At 33.6% G+C, this 15,263-nt stretch overlaps 1 protein-coding gene across 5 annotated transcripts; it reads left to right on the forward strand.

Moving 5' to 3' along the window:
• Positions 1 to 245: 245 nt before the first annotated feature.
• Positions 246 to 7,825, forward strand: LOC122302406 (protein RFT1 homolog). Of its 5 annotated transcripts, XM_043113650.1 has the most exons (14): positions 253 to 440; positions 899 to 978; positions 1,889 to 1,983; positions 2,939 to 3,099; positions 3,284 to 3,435; positions 3,837 to 3,955; positions 4,172 to 4,335; positions 4,545 to 4,619; positions 4,784 to 4,855; positions 5,830 to 5,967; positions 6,318 to 6,473; positions 6,684 to 6,736; positions 6,812 to 6,990; positions 7,173 to 7,825. In XM_043113650.1, the coding sequence occupies exons 1-14, from the start codon at positions 353 to 355 to the stop codon at positions 7,231 to 7,233; spliced, it is 1,593 nt and encodes a 530-aa protein (XP_042969584.1). In that variant the 5' UTR covers positions 253 to 352; the 3' UTR covers positions 7,234 to 7,825. The 5 variants fall into 5 exon arrangements, with proteins under 5 accessions (XP_042969585.1, XP_042969583.1, XP_042969584.1 ...); XM_043113649.1 differs by lacking the exon at positions 6,684 to 6,736 and having other exon boundaries at positions 250 to 440; positions 6,318 to 6,529; XM_043113651.1 differs by lacking the exons at positions 2,939 to 3,099; positions 6,684 to 6,736 and having other exon boundaries at positions 246 to 440; positions 907 to 978; positions 1,889 to 2,002; positions 6,318 to 6,529.
• The last annotated feature ends 7,438 nt before the right edge of the window (positions 7,826 to 15,263 follow it).

A 15,263-nucleotide genomic window follows, 5' to 3' on the forward strand; every position in this document is an offset into this window, starting at 1 on the left:
ATATTTATAGTCGTGGTTGTGCAAGCGGCGTGCAGTTGCTTTGAAAAAAATCAATTAATATAGAACTCACATGAAAAAAATTAACTTTTTAATTGTAAATCTCATTTTTTTTTAAAATGACTACACGACGTTTGTAATTCTACGGCTGAACGTAACATTGCTTTTAATTAAAACCGCGTCACTGTACAACGCCAGAAGGCTAAAACGTGTATTTGAGTTTTTGGTCTTTCTGGTCATTTGCTCTGCTGCCAGCGTGTAGGTGTGGTCAGTGTGTTAAAAATGATGGCCGAAGAAGAGAATTCTTCATTTATATCTGACCCGATCCGATTCGGTTCGCAGGTTGCTTCTTGAGATGTCGAAGGCCTCCTCCATGGTTCAGTCCCAAATGATGGGAGGGACAGACACTGCGGATTTTTCTCGCACTTTCAAGTACTTGCTTGGTTAGTTTTCCTCGGATCTCATGCGGAGAAAGTCTTAAATTGTACATTTCCAATATTTCTAATTAGCTCAGTTTTCTTTACCATCCGTTTGGTTGCTCAGAAAGCGGACGAAAAAGAACAGAACATCTTTTTTACTAGTATTTTTCTCTTTTTGTTTTCATCAGAAAATTCAGCTCTATTTGTCAACTATTTGAGTTGAGGATTTCTTGTTTTCTTTTTCTCGCCTACTGAAACTGAACTTGTCCTGTTTGAGGGGCAAAAATTAAGAAACAAGATGCAAGTAGAAAACAAGAATAAAATCGGGCTACTATCCCTTTCATTAGATAAACTTGGTCATTAATTTGGTTGGAATTTTTACAATGAATTTATTTTACTTGCATTTTCCCGTAAGCAATTGGCTTTTGTACGTATTATTTATTTCTTCTTTTTTTAAATTTCATTCTACATTTTCGGATTAGCTACACAGTTCTTGTCAAGGGGAATTCCATTTGTATTCAATTCATGGATCGTGAGGCATCTTACAGAAGAGCACTACGCGGTAAAAATATCCTCCTCTTTCATTTTTTTGCTGAATTACATTTTTTCTTGTTTTAAGCTTGCAATTACTTTTGCATATCTTGAAACCCATCATAGGCTTCTAGTGACATGAGAAACGGCGAAAGCTTTAGGCTGTAACGTAGATGCCAACATCATTTTGTTTTGGAGCAAACCGGGATATGCTTGGGCCTAACATCACGTGCGACAAGAAATTTGTCCAGAATTTTTTTTTTTTTTTTTTTTTTTTTTTCTTTTCAGAGAGAGTGTGTGAGAGAATCTGAAACAAAGTGTGCCGTAAAGTATTATTTTGTCAGGGAACTTGGAAAGCAGCAGAGAATTCATTCATTTTATGCAGCATTATTGGGACTAATAAACACTGATTTTTTCCTAGTATTATTCAGGTTCACATTTGAACATTTCAAACAAAGGAAAAGAGACTTTTTAAATATCACTCTTGATTTATTGGTTTGATTGATCAAGCTGTATGCTCTCTCTCTCTCTCTCTCTCTCTCTCTCTCTCTCTCTCTCTCTCTCTCTCTCTCTCTCTCTCTCAGCTTGCAATTTGCATGCAGACACTGAGTTTTCATTCAGTTGTTTTACTTGGGCAATAAAATTGAAAATTCAAAGAAAATAAGAAGCATTTAGTTTCTCTGTAAATGTGCCATTGGATTTCGTGGGGTCTCTGAGTTATTCGCCCTACACTACCTTTGTTTTGGGAAGTTGAAAGTAATTTTAGGGTTGATTGGATACTAATAACCTTCACTTTTGAAGTTTCCTTCAATGGAATGCTGATGACTACCCCACCCTTTTCTCTCTGTCTTTTTTTTTTTTTTTTTTTTGGATTTTTGTACTGCTTTCTAAATTCTTGTTATCAAGAGTTTTTTTTAATGAAGTTCATTTCTCTGTTGCAGCTTTATGCAGTACAATTCCATCTATTCACCATGTGTATCTTGTTTCTCAGTCGGGAGGGATTCCGGCGAGCATGCATGCGAGTAGACATGAAATGGTGCTCCCAAATAGTATTTGTAATGAATTTTTTTTCATTTCCTTTTATTCTTCCAATGCATGTATAACTTATTTATGTGTTGATGTATTGTTTGCTTAAACTTGCTTCAGAAGTTCAGTATTTTTGTGCTTGAGGGCTAGGCAATTGTTGGGTTCATAAGGCCTATATTCTAAGGTTGACATTGGTACTTTAACTGACATGCTGTTTTTGGTGGGTGAATGCGTTAGTCTGGTAGATTTTGAGTAATACTTCATGCCACACTCCTATCCCACTTTCATACCATTTCATAAATGTGACACTTTTCATCACCCTTGGATCATCTCTTATATTTTTAAGAAATACTAAAAAATTGATGGACAATGCCACCTCATCACAGTGGGATAAGAGTGGGATGAGAGTGTAGTATGTAAAATCTTCCTTTAGATTTTATATGAGCTGAAGGGAGAGACAATAATCGTAAATGTTCTCGAAAGATGCAATTCAATGATGGAGAAATGCAAATTGTTATGGGAGGTAATAAATGATAAATAGGGAAATGGGTACCCTAATGTATGTATCAAGTCATCAGCCTAAACGGAAGTTAATAAATAGGCTGAGTTCGGGGTTGAAATAGTTACCTACTAGTCTTCTATGATCTTTTATTAATTCAATAACGATATTTTGCTTGGAATTGTGACCAATGCTCACTTACATGCCTTTAAGTTACAAGCATAAACTTGGGTACTTTTATTTAGAATATAGTTTTAAAAGCGATTATATAATAGGAAAAAGATTCATGAAAGTGGATTTTAAGGAGCATGTGTAACTATGCAACTCAATGCAATAGGGATAATAATTGTGATTATAGGTCAACTAAAGTAGCCAGATTAACCCAATTATGACCTTTCAAATAATGAAGTTAGAAAATCAACCCGACCTTAAATCTATCTCCTAAAAGTATTATCTTATGCTGCAGTGATGACTCTTCAGTGGAAGAAAACACGACGAAGCTGATGAAAGTTTCTTGGGCTACTCTCCCCCTTGGAGTAGTTATAACAGTAGTAGCATGCTTTTTGGTCTTTTGGTGGCAAGAAATAAGTTATTCTAATCCATATGCACAGGCTATTTTGATTAATGGTAAATTTCTATATCTACTTCCAATTAACCTTAGATATGGAGTGTCCACTATTATCTGAATAAGTGAAAAACTTTTGTTTGCACAGACTAGTAGTACTTGAGTGTCAAATCTTAATGAATACTTTATTTTCTCATCATATTTTTGTTCGTTTAATCGATGAGACCATTTCATATCTTATGGCAGGTTGTGCTTGTATATTAGAGCTATTAGCAGAGCCATTGTATATCCTTTCTCAGAACTTGCTTCTGCTTAAGTTGCGGTTGATGGTTGAAACTGCAGCTACACTTTCGCGTTGCTTAACAATGTATATCCTCATTGTCTATCAAACTGGCATGGTAAGATTGAAACTGGAATATGCTGTCAATCTTGAAATTTATAGGTTGTGAATTTGCCAAGTCACTCTCACCTGTTGAACCTTTTAGAGTTGGTAGCTTAAATATCTTCAACCTTGGAACCCAATTAATGTTGACAGAAGCCATATGTTGTTGTCAAAGGCACATTTCAGCCTTCCAAAGCTGTTTTTAATTGATTAATGAACAACAGTATCTAAATTCTCCTCAATTGAATCTTGGCTGCCATTCATGCTGATGTTTTAATTCGTAGTATGGTTTTTTTGTTTTCAATTTCTGCATTTGTTGCTAAGCCCATCCTATAAAGTTCTGCAATTGTTCACAGTTTAGAGGAATAGGGATGTGATAAAGCTTCTAATCATCAGTAATTGATCGGTTGCTTGCAGGAGAAAGAGATTGTATTTGCATTGTCACAAGCCGCATATGGAGCTTGCTTGCTCCTGGGCTATTGGGGCTATTTTCTTCTTTTCCATGCATTCAGTAGTTCTGCTCTTTTCCCTTTTAGGTATAGGTTCTTTTCTCTTGTGCATCATTTTCTCTTCAAAATGAATACGGGATGATTGTTGAACCAGAGAAAGAAGAGAAAGGAGCTAAATTCCCGAAACTATTGTTCTGATGTTGTCTAAATTCTCCTTTGGGTGGATTGGGCTGCCCAACCTCTAGGCCAATCATTATTAGCTATTAGCTACCCATCTCTAGTAAATAACATATACTTTCACAGATCTGGAAATTTGAAGGATTATGACAGGCAGCTGTCAAACATGTGTTTTTTGTTTACCCTTCAATCCTTTCGGAAGTTGATCCTTCAAGAAGGAGAAAAGATGGTCCTTGTGTGGTTGGATACACCATATAACCAAGCTGTATATGGAGTTGTAGACAAACTAGGTAAGTATATGGTTCATTTATCTTGTGTAGTGCATACCTATAAAAAAAAAAAATTATCTTGTGTAGTGCAGTTAAATTACCTTATGATTAAACTATGATTGTTTACTCAACATAGATGGATATTTTTACTGGAAAAATGTGATCAATTTTTACATTTTACTGTTGGGATTTCTGAACATGCTTAGACTGTTATTTTTTTCACATTCCAGGAAGCTTAGTAGTAAGGATGGTCTTTCTTCCTTTTGAAGAAAGCTCATATGCTACCTTTGCAAAGTCTGCATCAGGTTTACATCTCGCCTTTGATTTTTTTTTTTTTTTGGGTGCTGAAATCCAGCATATAACTAATCTTGATCGTGGGTTATTTTTTCTTGTTAGATTTCTTTCTCCGAATTTTGCACTTTTAATAGTCCAAAGCTGTTTATATTTTGTCATGTTTATGTATTAACAGGAAAATATCCAGATAGAAGCAGGAAATTGGGAAATGGCCTCTCAGACGCCCTGAAGTTAGTTATATTAATTGGTTTGTTTTTATACTCACTTCATCATCCAGTTACCTTTCTAAAGCTTTCCTTATTGGTCCTTGTTCTATAAAATGAACTTTCTGGGATATTAACTTTTAGTTTTATTGGAATTGTTTTTTTTTTATTACTCTTATATCAATTGCATTGTTGTTTTATTTTGCATTCACCCAAAATATGTACTGATAGGGCCGTAGAGTTCACCTGTGAGTATGGTAGGATAGAAATTGGTTTAGCAGAAGAGCAAAAAATGCTTGCTTTACCCCCATTAATCGTGACATGTTACTGGGAAACTCTTGTGCCAAGTATGCTGAGATTCTGGTAGAAGCTGTTATTTTAGTTCCCACATTCACTTCCATAGTGGTTTTACAAGTTTGAGTTTTTTTTCCCCCCTTTGATATGTGGCAAAAAAGGTTTCATAGATTACCTCCAGATAAGATTTCCAAAGCTTCTTCCATAGTGTGGAAATCTACATGAGTATGGATGTCCCATCAGTATAGTTTTAACCATTCTATATCACCTGTGAGCATGGTTCTATGCAAAAGTTCTTTTTGAAAAGTTCTAGCGAATCCCCAAGCATTCAAAGTTACTTATAAAAAGGGTTTCTATGCAAAAGTTCTGGCTTCAGCATATATACTGAGATGGTACAAGACTACAAGTTTTTATGATAAGTAAGAAGAATTTTATTCATCGAATGAAATAGGCAAAGCCCATGCATATAGGAAGTATGCCAAAGAAAACACCTAATTACATTCTATAAAGAAGAAAACGAATAGGAAATCATGAACAGAATCTCCATTAAGCACTACAGCTGAAAACCATTGACATAAAGAAAACACGAGACTAAAAGTCGATGACCATTAATGATCAATGTCATTTTTTCTTGATAGCTCTTGGGATGTTATCACTTTTTTTTCTTTTTATTTTATTAATGTTGTTCCCCTCTTGTCTGAATTTGCCACTGTATATTTTGTAGGGCTTGTATTTATGGCATTTGGCCCAAGTTTCTCTTATTCTCTCATCAGATTGTTGTACGGTCGGAAGTGGAGTGATGGAGAAGCATCAACAGCCCTCCGGTATTATTGCCTTTATATCATTGTCTTGGCTATGAATGGTTAGTAATTTTTTTGTTTCATGCTTCCTCACTTCAGCCTTTTTCTTGGGCATTTGTTTATATTTCCTACGGGATCTCCAAGTATGATGTGGACAGCTGGACTTGGTGAAAAGGAAAAAAAGATGATGTGGGCAGCTGTAGTGAAAATCCATAATCAACTTTACACAAGATTACACCAAATTAACCGTCTTATAAAAATGTGAACAGTTTCTCTGTGCTGGAATTGGACAGAGCCGTTCCAAAATTCCTATGGATACAATTTATCCTATTCTACATTTTATCCAACATATCTGATTTCATGGTAGACAACAGTGCCAGAAATTTATAGTTCATTATTTTCATTGTGTCAGGAACTTCTGAAGCATTTCTACATGCAGTTGCAACCGAAAATGAACTCAAGCGTTCAAATGATTCGCTGCTTGTATTCTCATTGATTTATATAGTACTGAATGTTCTGCTGATACGCTCGGCTGGTGCAGTTGGCTTAATCTTGGCAAATTCTCTAAGTATCCTTTTCAGACTACGGGAATTCTTCTTTGTGCCCATTTGTTTTGTATTCTGGGTAATGTTCCGTGTTCTTTCTATAATTTGATCTCTTATGTGAATAATAATTGATGTGTGTGTGTGTGTCTATGTGTATATATATCAATAATTCGGATTTTACTTCTCAAATAGAGATTAAAATAATTGAGTTGTGGTTCTTGACCATTGTAAAGATATGATTTTGAGGATTATATACTCTACAGTATTCATAAAGCAGTATTTCCAGGTATGGCTTTCATGCGTTGGTGTTTCTTGTTCTGGTGTTGATTTTGATCTTGAAATACTTGCTTCCTCTCCACAGGATTCTTCTTCATTTTCATTTTCCAGCTGCTTGCCTTCAGGATGGACAGTTCTGTTGTTTTCAGGGGTAGTTACACTCATTTCTGAGAAGATTTTTCTGGATCGTGAAAATTTCTGGACAACATTTTCGGTTCACTTTTTCATTGGGTTTGCTTGCTTCTGTATGTCATCTTTTGTCATGTAAGTATCTTCTTCCCCCCTCCCCCAAAAAAAACTCAATTTGAAAGCTGTCATTAACTGCAGCAAACTGTCTTCTTTCTCCATTTTTTTTAATTGTAGTTGCCATAAACGCTGTCTCCATGTTTTTGCTTTTGTTCCTTTGACCTGTTTCATTTGCTTATCTAAAATATATACATTAACAGCTATCGCCGTGAGAAGCCATTCATCAACAAAATTATCCGTTTTCGTGATCACTTGGACTGAAGAATTGCCATTTGCCCAACAAACATGGAGGTGTGTTTCTGCTTACAATCTCATAGGTTCATACAGGCGCAACAAATTGGACATGCTTTTTGATGCAGTGATTTTACACAAGAGGATGAAGGAGTTAAATTCAATTTGCAGAACCATCCATGTTTGGTAATGAACACTTCCCGTTGAGTTTGCAACGAGAAGCAAACTACGCATAACAGATACCAGCAATAGGGCAGCTTTTTTTTCTTTTTGTGGGGAGGGCAAGTTTTGGAGGCATGATGCCCAACAAAGCCACTGAGAAATTGACGTTATATAGATGTGTCTATATATATATATATATCCTATGAAGTGGAAGTCGGGTCGATATGGGTTACTTTTGATCGGGTGGGCGATCATGATGCGACCAACATTCTGTATTTTGATGGCGAGCTCAAAAAAAAAAAAGAGAGAGAGAGAAGAAACTCATTTATCTGTCTGTATCATTGGTTTCTGATATCATCGCAACTACGTTTACTTAATATCTGTTTTTATGATGTATTTGTTTTTAAAAACATGCACAATAAATGAGATATCACAAAAGTAAATTGATAAATTGACATGATTTTATATAGTATTTGTAAGTTTACTTTTATAGAATGTTTTGTGGCAAAAGTATTTCTATTTATTTATTAAGTATATGACCACAGGGGAGTCTATAATTAAACCTTAAACCAAGTTGAAAAGTCGTATAAAGAGTTCCGTTTTAGCAAGAAAAACAACTAGTGCGCATTGCATATGCTATTCTGCACTACCAAATATCTACTTAAAAAATTACCCAACAGTTTCTTCATGGGACGGTGGATTTTTGACTAGGATGCATGATCAATCATGAGCTTTTATCTGAAATCCAGGAATATTTTTGTTACATTTTGTCTTGTCTTGGTAACATTGGATGTCCTTAACTGAAGGAATTATACCTCAGAACCATCAGAACATATGTATGAAATTTTAACCCGTTGTCGACGAGAGTTGACTACATATTCTTTGAAATTAAGTATTTTGCGCCCTTTTTCATTTGTCATATCGAAGGGAGTAAATCTTAATCCTCCATTTCAAAAAGTTTAGAAATAGAAGAGTGAGTCACGAGACAATTGACATACACAAATATTTTCAGAAACAATAATATGTTTGGGAAAAAGGGTTGCAGAGAGAGGAAGGATAGGCGAGAAAGAAGGGTGAAGTGAACTTACAAAACCGACCTACCAAGACAAAGGGTGATGAGAGAGGGGTGACAAAGAACAAAGGTGATGATTAACAGGACATCCACGGGTGTATGGGCTGTCTTCCAACGTCCATAGAAATGAACAGCAATGGTGTAATTATATGCATGGTTGTTTCAAAGCTTCAGAAAGAAAAGTAGAAAAAATATATATTTATATATATAAAGAACATATGATTAAGATGTAGACTAGGATGTTAGTATCCAACAAAAAAACATGGATATAAAGTGAACTTCCATATTCTGAAACAAAATGATTATCTCTTTTTGAGTTTTGCTCACTAGGTTGGATTCCTTAATAGATTTCACACTTCCAATTAGTCTTCTGCTTCAAAGACGCGGAAACGACCGAGTCCACGAGTGAATGCAAGTTGCAACCACAATTCAATCACGCTTTAATGGATGAGAGAAGAGAAAACATGAGGAAAAACCGAGTTCATGCATGACTGTCACACTTTAATTATTAACATATATATATATATTGTGCAATGCAAATGCCATGTATATTTCGTAGTCCCAAACCGATCTGACTTCAAAGGTGCTTCTGAAATTTCATCTTGCCCTGCTCGTTCTTTCACCACATATTTTCTTTATGAAAAATGGCATTTGCAGTCATAGAATGTACAAACGTTGTGCACTCATTTTGAAAACAAAAATAAATAAATATGATATCTACTTGAAAAAAATTTATTTTTTAAATGGTAGAACTCACTCTTTTTTAAAATGAGTCTCTTACACAAGTCATGATTATATTTATCAAGCAAGTATTTTCTCTTTTATTGGAGAATAAAATGGTGGAACATGATATCGTCAGAGATATTAACGAACGATTTGATTGAGATTGATTCTACCTGAAAGGGGAAAAAACAAACCGAATAAAAGAAGGTAAATTGAAAAACATGTATGTCCAAAGCAAGTTGTTTCTCTTCCATTCGTCAAGATCGAATCCTTTGCAACCAGTCAGATAGAAAAGATAATTTGCCTGATAAATCTCCATGAACTATAGGTAAGTTCATGGGGGGTGGGTTTTCCCTTTTCTTTAACATCAATGCAGTAGTGAAGAATCAATTTCCAAAATCCCTCTCCACATATGGTTTTCACTAATCTTTTTATCCCCCTTTTTCTTTAGAAGATCCAAATCATTTGCTTGTCCGTTCTTATTTATTCTAATCATACTCTCAAAACAAGTTGCATGCATCACCCTCGATCTACATGATATCTTCCTGTTAAAGCTTTTGTTTTTTTTAAACAAAATATCAAATGATGGAACATGACATGCAATGATGATATGGGACCCTTTTTTCAATCCTTTCGTTATCCTCTCCAATTAACTCAGGCCACCCATATTCACCAACACATAAAGTTTTCAAATGTGTGATTATTGTAATAGTTCATTGATCACATGGACTCCTCTTAATTATCCTTTGGAGCTATCTAAATCACGGGACATGAAATGCCTCATTTACCTTTAGATTTTCATGTTAAACCACAACAATTTGGTCTATTACCCTCTTGCTCGTATAATATTTAGGAAGTTGATACTTAAAATAGCACAACTAATTAAAACCACAAAGTGATTAGGTGGTCACAATTGTCATAGGGAGAAGTGCTACAATAACAAAAAAAAAAATCTATAAAAACAAATTTATAAATTGATGTGGTTTCATATAATATATTAAATTTACTTTATAAAAAAATAATTTTATAACATAATGTGTCATATCAATCCATGTCAATTTATACGTTTATCTTGATAGAATTTTTTTATGGTTAAAATATTTCTCATTGTCATATATATCTAAATGAATTTCGAGAACCTTTCATGGAGTTAAATTTGGTACTAATGAGCTATATATTGGGTCTTAAAAGAAAGAGTTTTGTTACATACAAGTAAAGTTACGTATTAATTTGCGTACCAATATTGATTCTTTCATATTTAAAATTTAAATTAGTATTATTTTTAATAAAATTTATTTTTTGACCAATCATATTAGATTGGTGTACATATTAATACACGATTATGCTTACAAATAGATACTTGAAACTATCTCAAAATTTATTTATTTTTTTGGCTCGTATGTGTATTATCAACAAAAATACTGTTATCCCAAGAGTATGAAGAACCACAAACCAATTACATAGCAACACATGTATCAACCAAATGATAGTCTTCCCTTTTTTTATTTTTATTATTTGTAGGAATATCCAATTGAGATGGGAGAGTCAAATGGCAGATGATATGAGTGGACCGTAATCTCCACTCTCTTAAAAAGAGGGAGCATGGAGACGGTACACATCTTGCTAATAGACATATTATTATAGTAGTCTAAATCTTTGACTTAAGAGATGGTGCCACATGCTCATTTCACTCTCCCTTCAAACACTAATTATTTTGTTCTCCACTTGTGGATGACCATGCATGTCTCATGTGCATGGATCTGTCCAAAGAAGATGAGGGCATGCATTTAGAAATAAAATGAGAGAGGGAGTGAGAATGAGTGAGTGAGTGAGAGTTGAGAGTTGAGAGTTGAGAGAGAGTGGTGAGGTGACTCGGTGAGTGTCAAGTCAAAGAGCAGGAGTGAGTTTGCAGTAGAAAAGAATGAAGCGTGGGTGGGTCCCTTTAATGGGCCTGCTTTCCAATCCCACTCCAACCTTTTTATTGTAAACCTATCTTTTTCATCATTCTCTTACGGAATACGGACCCAAAACAGTCCCCACCCTTTCACTTTCTATTACGGAATGTTGGATCTCTCTGCTTATTCCTTTTTTACCACTTTGGGCCTCCTCCCTTTGGTTGCCTTGCACCTCACAACATTCTTTTATGTACGTATCCCTCCTTTATTATCCACATATTTCGACACCTCACCTCTCAACAGTATTTCCATTTCAATTTTTTTTTTTTATTTATGTTCTTTTTGTTCTCCTTGTTATAAGAATCAATCGATTGGAACAATTTTTTTTTAATGACTTGTAATCTCATAAAGATGGGTCCTACTTTTGGAGAGTAAATAGAAATATATCATATCTGATCTTCAGATACGATTGTCCACTTCTCACACTCTGCCCTCGCATGAGCAAAAGGGGTTTTTGCCTTCCAAAATACACTACTACATCCCAAGGATTGGCCCATTGTCTATCTACAAGGGTGTGGGGGAGGACTCCTAATGTGCCCACCCACGACAGTAACAATTGAAAACAGAAATTTCAATAAAAATAGAAAATTCATACCAAAAATATTAATCCAAAACACAATACACAACAGAACTAACAAAAAAAAAAAAAACTAGTAAAAAAAATCTCACAAACCCAAAGTCCCATGACGGCTGCAAGAGGGAGAGTTTGAGAATAAGAGGAAGGAGTTAAGGAGGAAGAGGAGGAGGATAAGAGCACACAGGCAATGCCATGGTGGATGTAATTTTATAAAATCTATTTATAATTAGAACTTTGCTATTCATAAGCTCATACACCGCACACTACATAATTTTTTATTTTTTTATTTTTTAAATTTATTTTTTAAATTTTATTTAGTTTTATTCTTTTTAAAATAATAGAATTCTTCTATTAATTATTCATATACTACACATTTAATAAGAGAACAAAATTAAAAAAATAATAAAAATAGTGGTGTGTGGTGTATGAGGCTTATGAATAGAATTTTTCTTATAATTATAGCACTTATCTTTTACCAATATTTAACCTAATATCCATTTCTATCATCTTTAAATATTTGTTAATTATACTTAAAAAAACATATATATTTGTTAATTATAAAAGAAGGATGGGGGTATAGTTGTCTTCTTACGCAAAAGGAAAGGAGAAAACGGTAATGAAAAAAGGTGGAGAGGAGCCGTGAAGACGTTGGCGACCAGGGGGCGGGAGCATGATGAAAAATGCGAGGGTGGTAGGGTCAGGACCCGTCACGCCTTAGAAGGAGTGCGTGATCAGTCACGTGCCCCTGATCCTAACCAATATCAAACAGACTTCTACTAGTACCGGACGACTACTACTACTAGGTATTATTATTATTTTAATTGGGAGGTGACTGACTAACTGTTACGGAACACAGGTGATGGGAATGGGGGAGACAAAGTTATTGTGGGCCACCATTGAACACTCCCACGCCAAGGGCTGCCATCACTACTGGGCCCCATCTACCAGGCCTCCCCCCACCCCCTTTCCTCTCCCCATATGTTTTTCATTTTTCATTTTTATCCAATTGTCTTCTTTACTCATTATTAGTCACGCACCTATCATCATATTAGGCATTTTATTTAATCCCGCTGTTATTGATTACATAAAAATAAATAAAATAATAAAACCAAAAATCAAAAATAATTTTATAGAAAAACACTCACTATTTTTTAAAATTTGAGAGAGGGAAAATGAGCAAAGCTGAATCTTTATTGCGACGATAATAAAAAACTTGCAAATGACTTCCTGGACCGAACGACGATCGTAACAATAACTTACATGTAAACATCATTGAAATCAAAGTACAATGAACACGTACGTACCTCTGTGCAATGTGCATGATTTAATCAAAGTTTTTTATTTTATCTCTAATTGAAGACCCATTACAACAACTCTCTCCAATTGTTGCGGCTGTCTTGTTCACGTTTTTGTTTTCTTCCTTTAGTCTGATCTAAATGGGCACGCGATCATCATGATAATTCGACAAAAAATACCCACTATATTGGACTACTTTTCACTAATATTATACTTTAACGTCATAAAATAAGTATATAAAAGTGTATCAACGCAAACCAATCTTATATTAATATGAATTATTTTATTATTGAGTCGCCATCTAGCTATCAACAATATTTGATATGTAATATTTAAATTTTTAAATCTATCTTTCAAATTAAATCATGTTGTGTAAACAATGTATGGAGTACAAATTTTAAAATATGAGTATTCTACCTCAATACATATACTAATTTGCTTAGGTCCCAAAGTCTTGACATTTATAGCTCAGTTTGATATTAAAAAAATTCGTAAATATTAATAAAATAGTTTATGAATATTAATAAAATAATAATAAATAATTTATAAATAATAATAAAATTGTTTGAGAATATATGAGAATAATTGTGTTAACAAACATACATTTAATCGTTACAATTATATACATTAATGAAGAATATTCCGAAAATTAATTTTGCTCTATTTATGGGTATTTAATTTAAAATTTATCTATATTTTATAAAGTGGCATTATTACGTTGGAAAATGATAATTTGCCATTTGGTTTGACCGCCAATACATTTTTTAAATGTTTTAAAAATTTACTATTAAGTACCATCTTAGCTAGTTGTAAAATAGTGTACGAGCCATATAGAATAGTTGAGAATTAAGCAACTCCTGCAAAATGTACAATCCATGTATGTCTGAAGCTGTGCAGGGAGCGACTAGGCTTCCTGTTACTTGTTTGTTTTAAACCTCAATCCATCCCATCTTATATCATTATTACATATTTTTTAAATTTTTATAAAAATATAATAAATAATTTAATTTTTTTACTTTTAATTTTATTTTTTTAAAATTTAAAATAATAATAATAATATTTTATTTAACTCATTTAAAATTATCCTATCTAACTTCTAAATCTAATCCTATCAGTCTGAACAACAGTTGTACTTTAAATTCTGTTTATCTTTTTCTTTTACTATTTTTAAACCGTTTTCGTCCTTTTAACGCTTTATATATATATTATTTTATTTTTATGTATTTTTTTATTTATTTTATTAATATGTTTGATTTCGTTATTTTTTTCATATGAAATAATTAATTTGATTAATTATGCATAAAAAAATATTTAAAAATAACTATATATATTTATTTATATATTATATATATATATAAGAACACGAGGATAGTGGTGATCAAGAAACGTCCTTTGCTTACAGTTCTCTAACTTCGAAACAGTCACTCTCACTGTAAGAACATGTGCGAATTTATTTGGCTGCATTCAAAAGGAAATCCATATAATATCTAATTGCTGCTCTTCATACTGTCTGGTCTGTACGTGCTTCTCAATTATAACCCTCCGATTCTGATGCTTCTCCAGATTTATTTTTGTCAAACTTTCCAAGTGCAAATAGTAACGTCTTAAATTTCATTGACTCCTATGTCTATTTGTTTTCTTGTTGGATTGACCACAATTCCATCTGAAAACGGAAATGGTAACTAAGATTTGTGTTGCAATTGGGTTCTATTAATTAAAATATTAATGAGTTTAAATTAATTGATTAATTAGTCACACTAAAATGCATTTGTTGAGAAATGCAACTGTGTTTGTGAAAGAAATGTAATTAATTCTCATTGCTAACCTTAGGCAACATATCATAAAATTTGACACTGTTGTGTTACACTCACTTCAACCAGAACTCGTCGTGCATATAATTAAGAACACAGAGTTACTGGCTGAATTCATAATCGATTCATAGCCGATGATATATATATTATATAAATATATATGATACTGATCATGACATTGACAATAGTAGTAGTATACAGATGGGTGATTCATGGGGATATTGAATAATGTAGGGAAAAGATGTCGGATGGAGGCTAGTGTGTTAAAACCGAGATTTTAAAGGAATAATTAAAAACGAGTGGGGATGATTGTGTGTGAAGCTTTATTCTTATCTTAACAACTACTTTATCAACACTAATGATACAAAGTAGCTACCCATTATGGCAAAGGCTTTACTCAAGTCAAACTGCGGAGAAAAGCAACTTCCATTTCGTATATTCGGCGTATATATTATATATATATA

This window comes from Carya illinoinensis, chromosome 3, assembly GCF_018687715.1.
Source record: "Carya illinoinensis cultivar Pawnee chromosome 3, C.illinoinensisPawnee_v1, whole genome shotgun sequence".
In the NCBI taxonomy this organism is placed as follows: domain Eukaryota; kingdom Viridiplantae; phylum Streptophyta; class Magnoliopsida; order Fagales; family Juglandaceae; genus Carya; species Carya illinoinensis.

What these genes read in the sequence shown, in the direction of transcription:
- LOC122302406 (XM_043113649.1), top strand. Translation starts at nt 353, where the DNA reads ATGTCGAAGGCCTCCTCCATGGTTCAGTCCCAAATGATGGGAGGGACA. An exon ending in ATGCGAGTAGACATGAAATG is followed by an intron (nt 1,984 to 2,938) that starts GTGCTCCCAAAT and finishes CTTATGCTGCAG; the next exon opens with TGATGACTCTTCAGTGGAAG. An exon ending in ACAGGCTATTTTGATTAATG is followed by an intron (nt 3,100 to 3,283) that starts GTAAATTTCTAT and finishes ATCTTATGGCAG; the next exon opens with GTTGTGCTTGTATATTAGAG.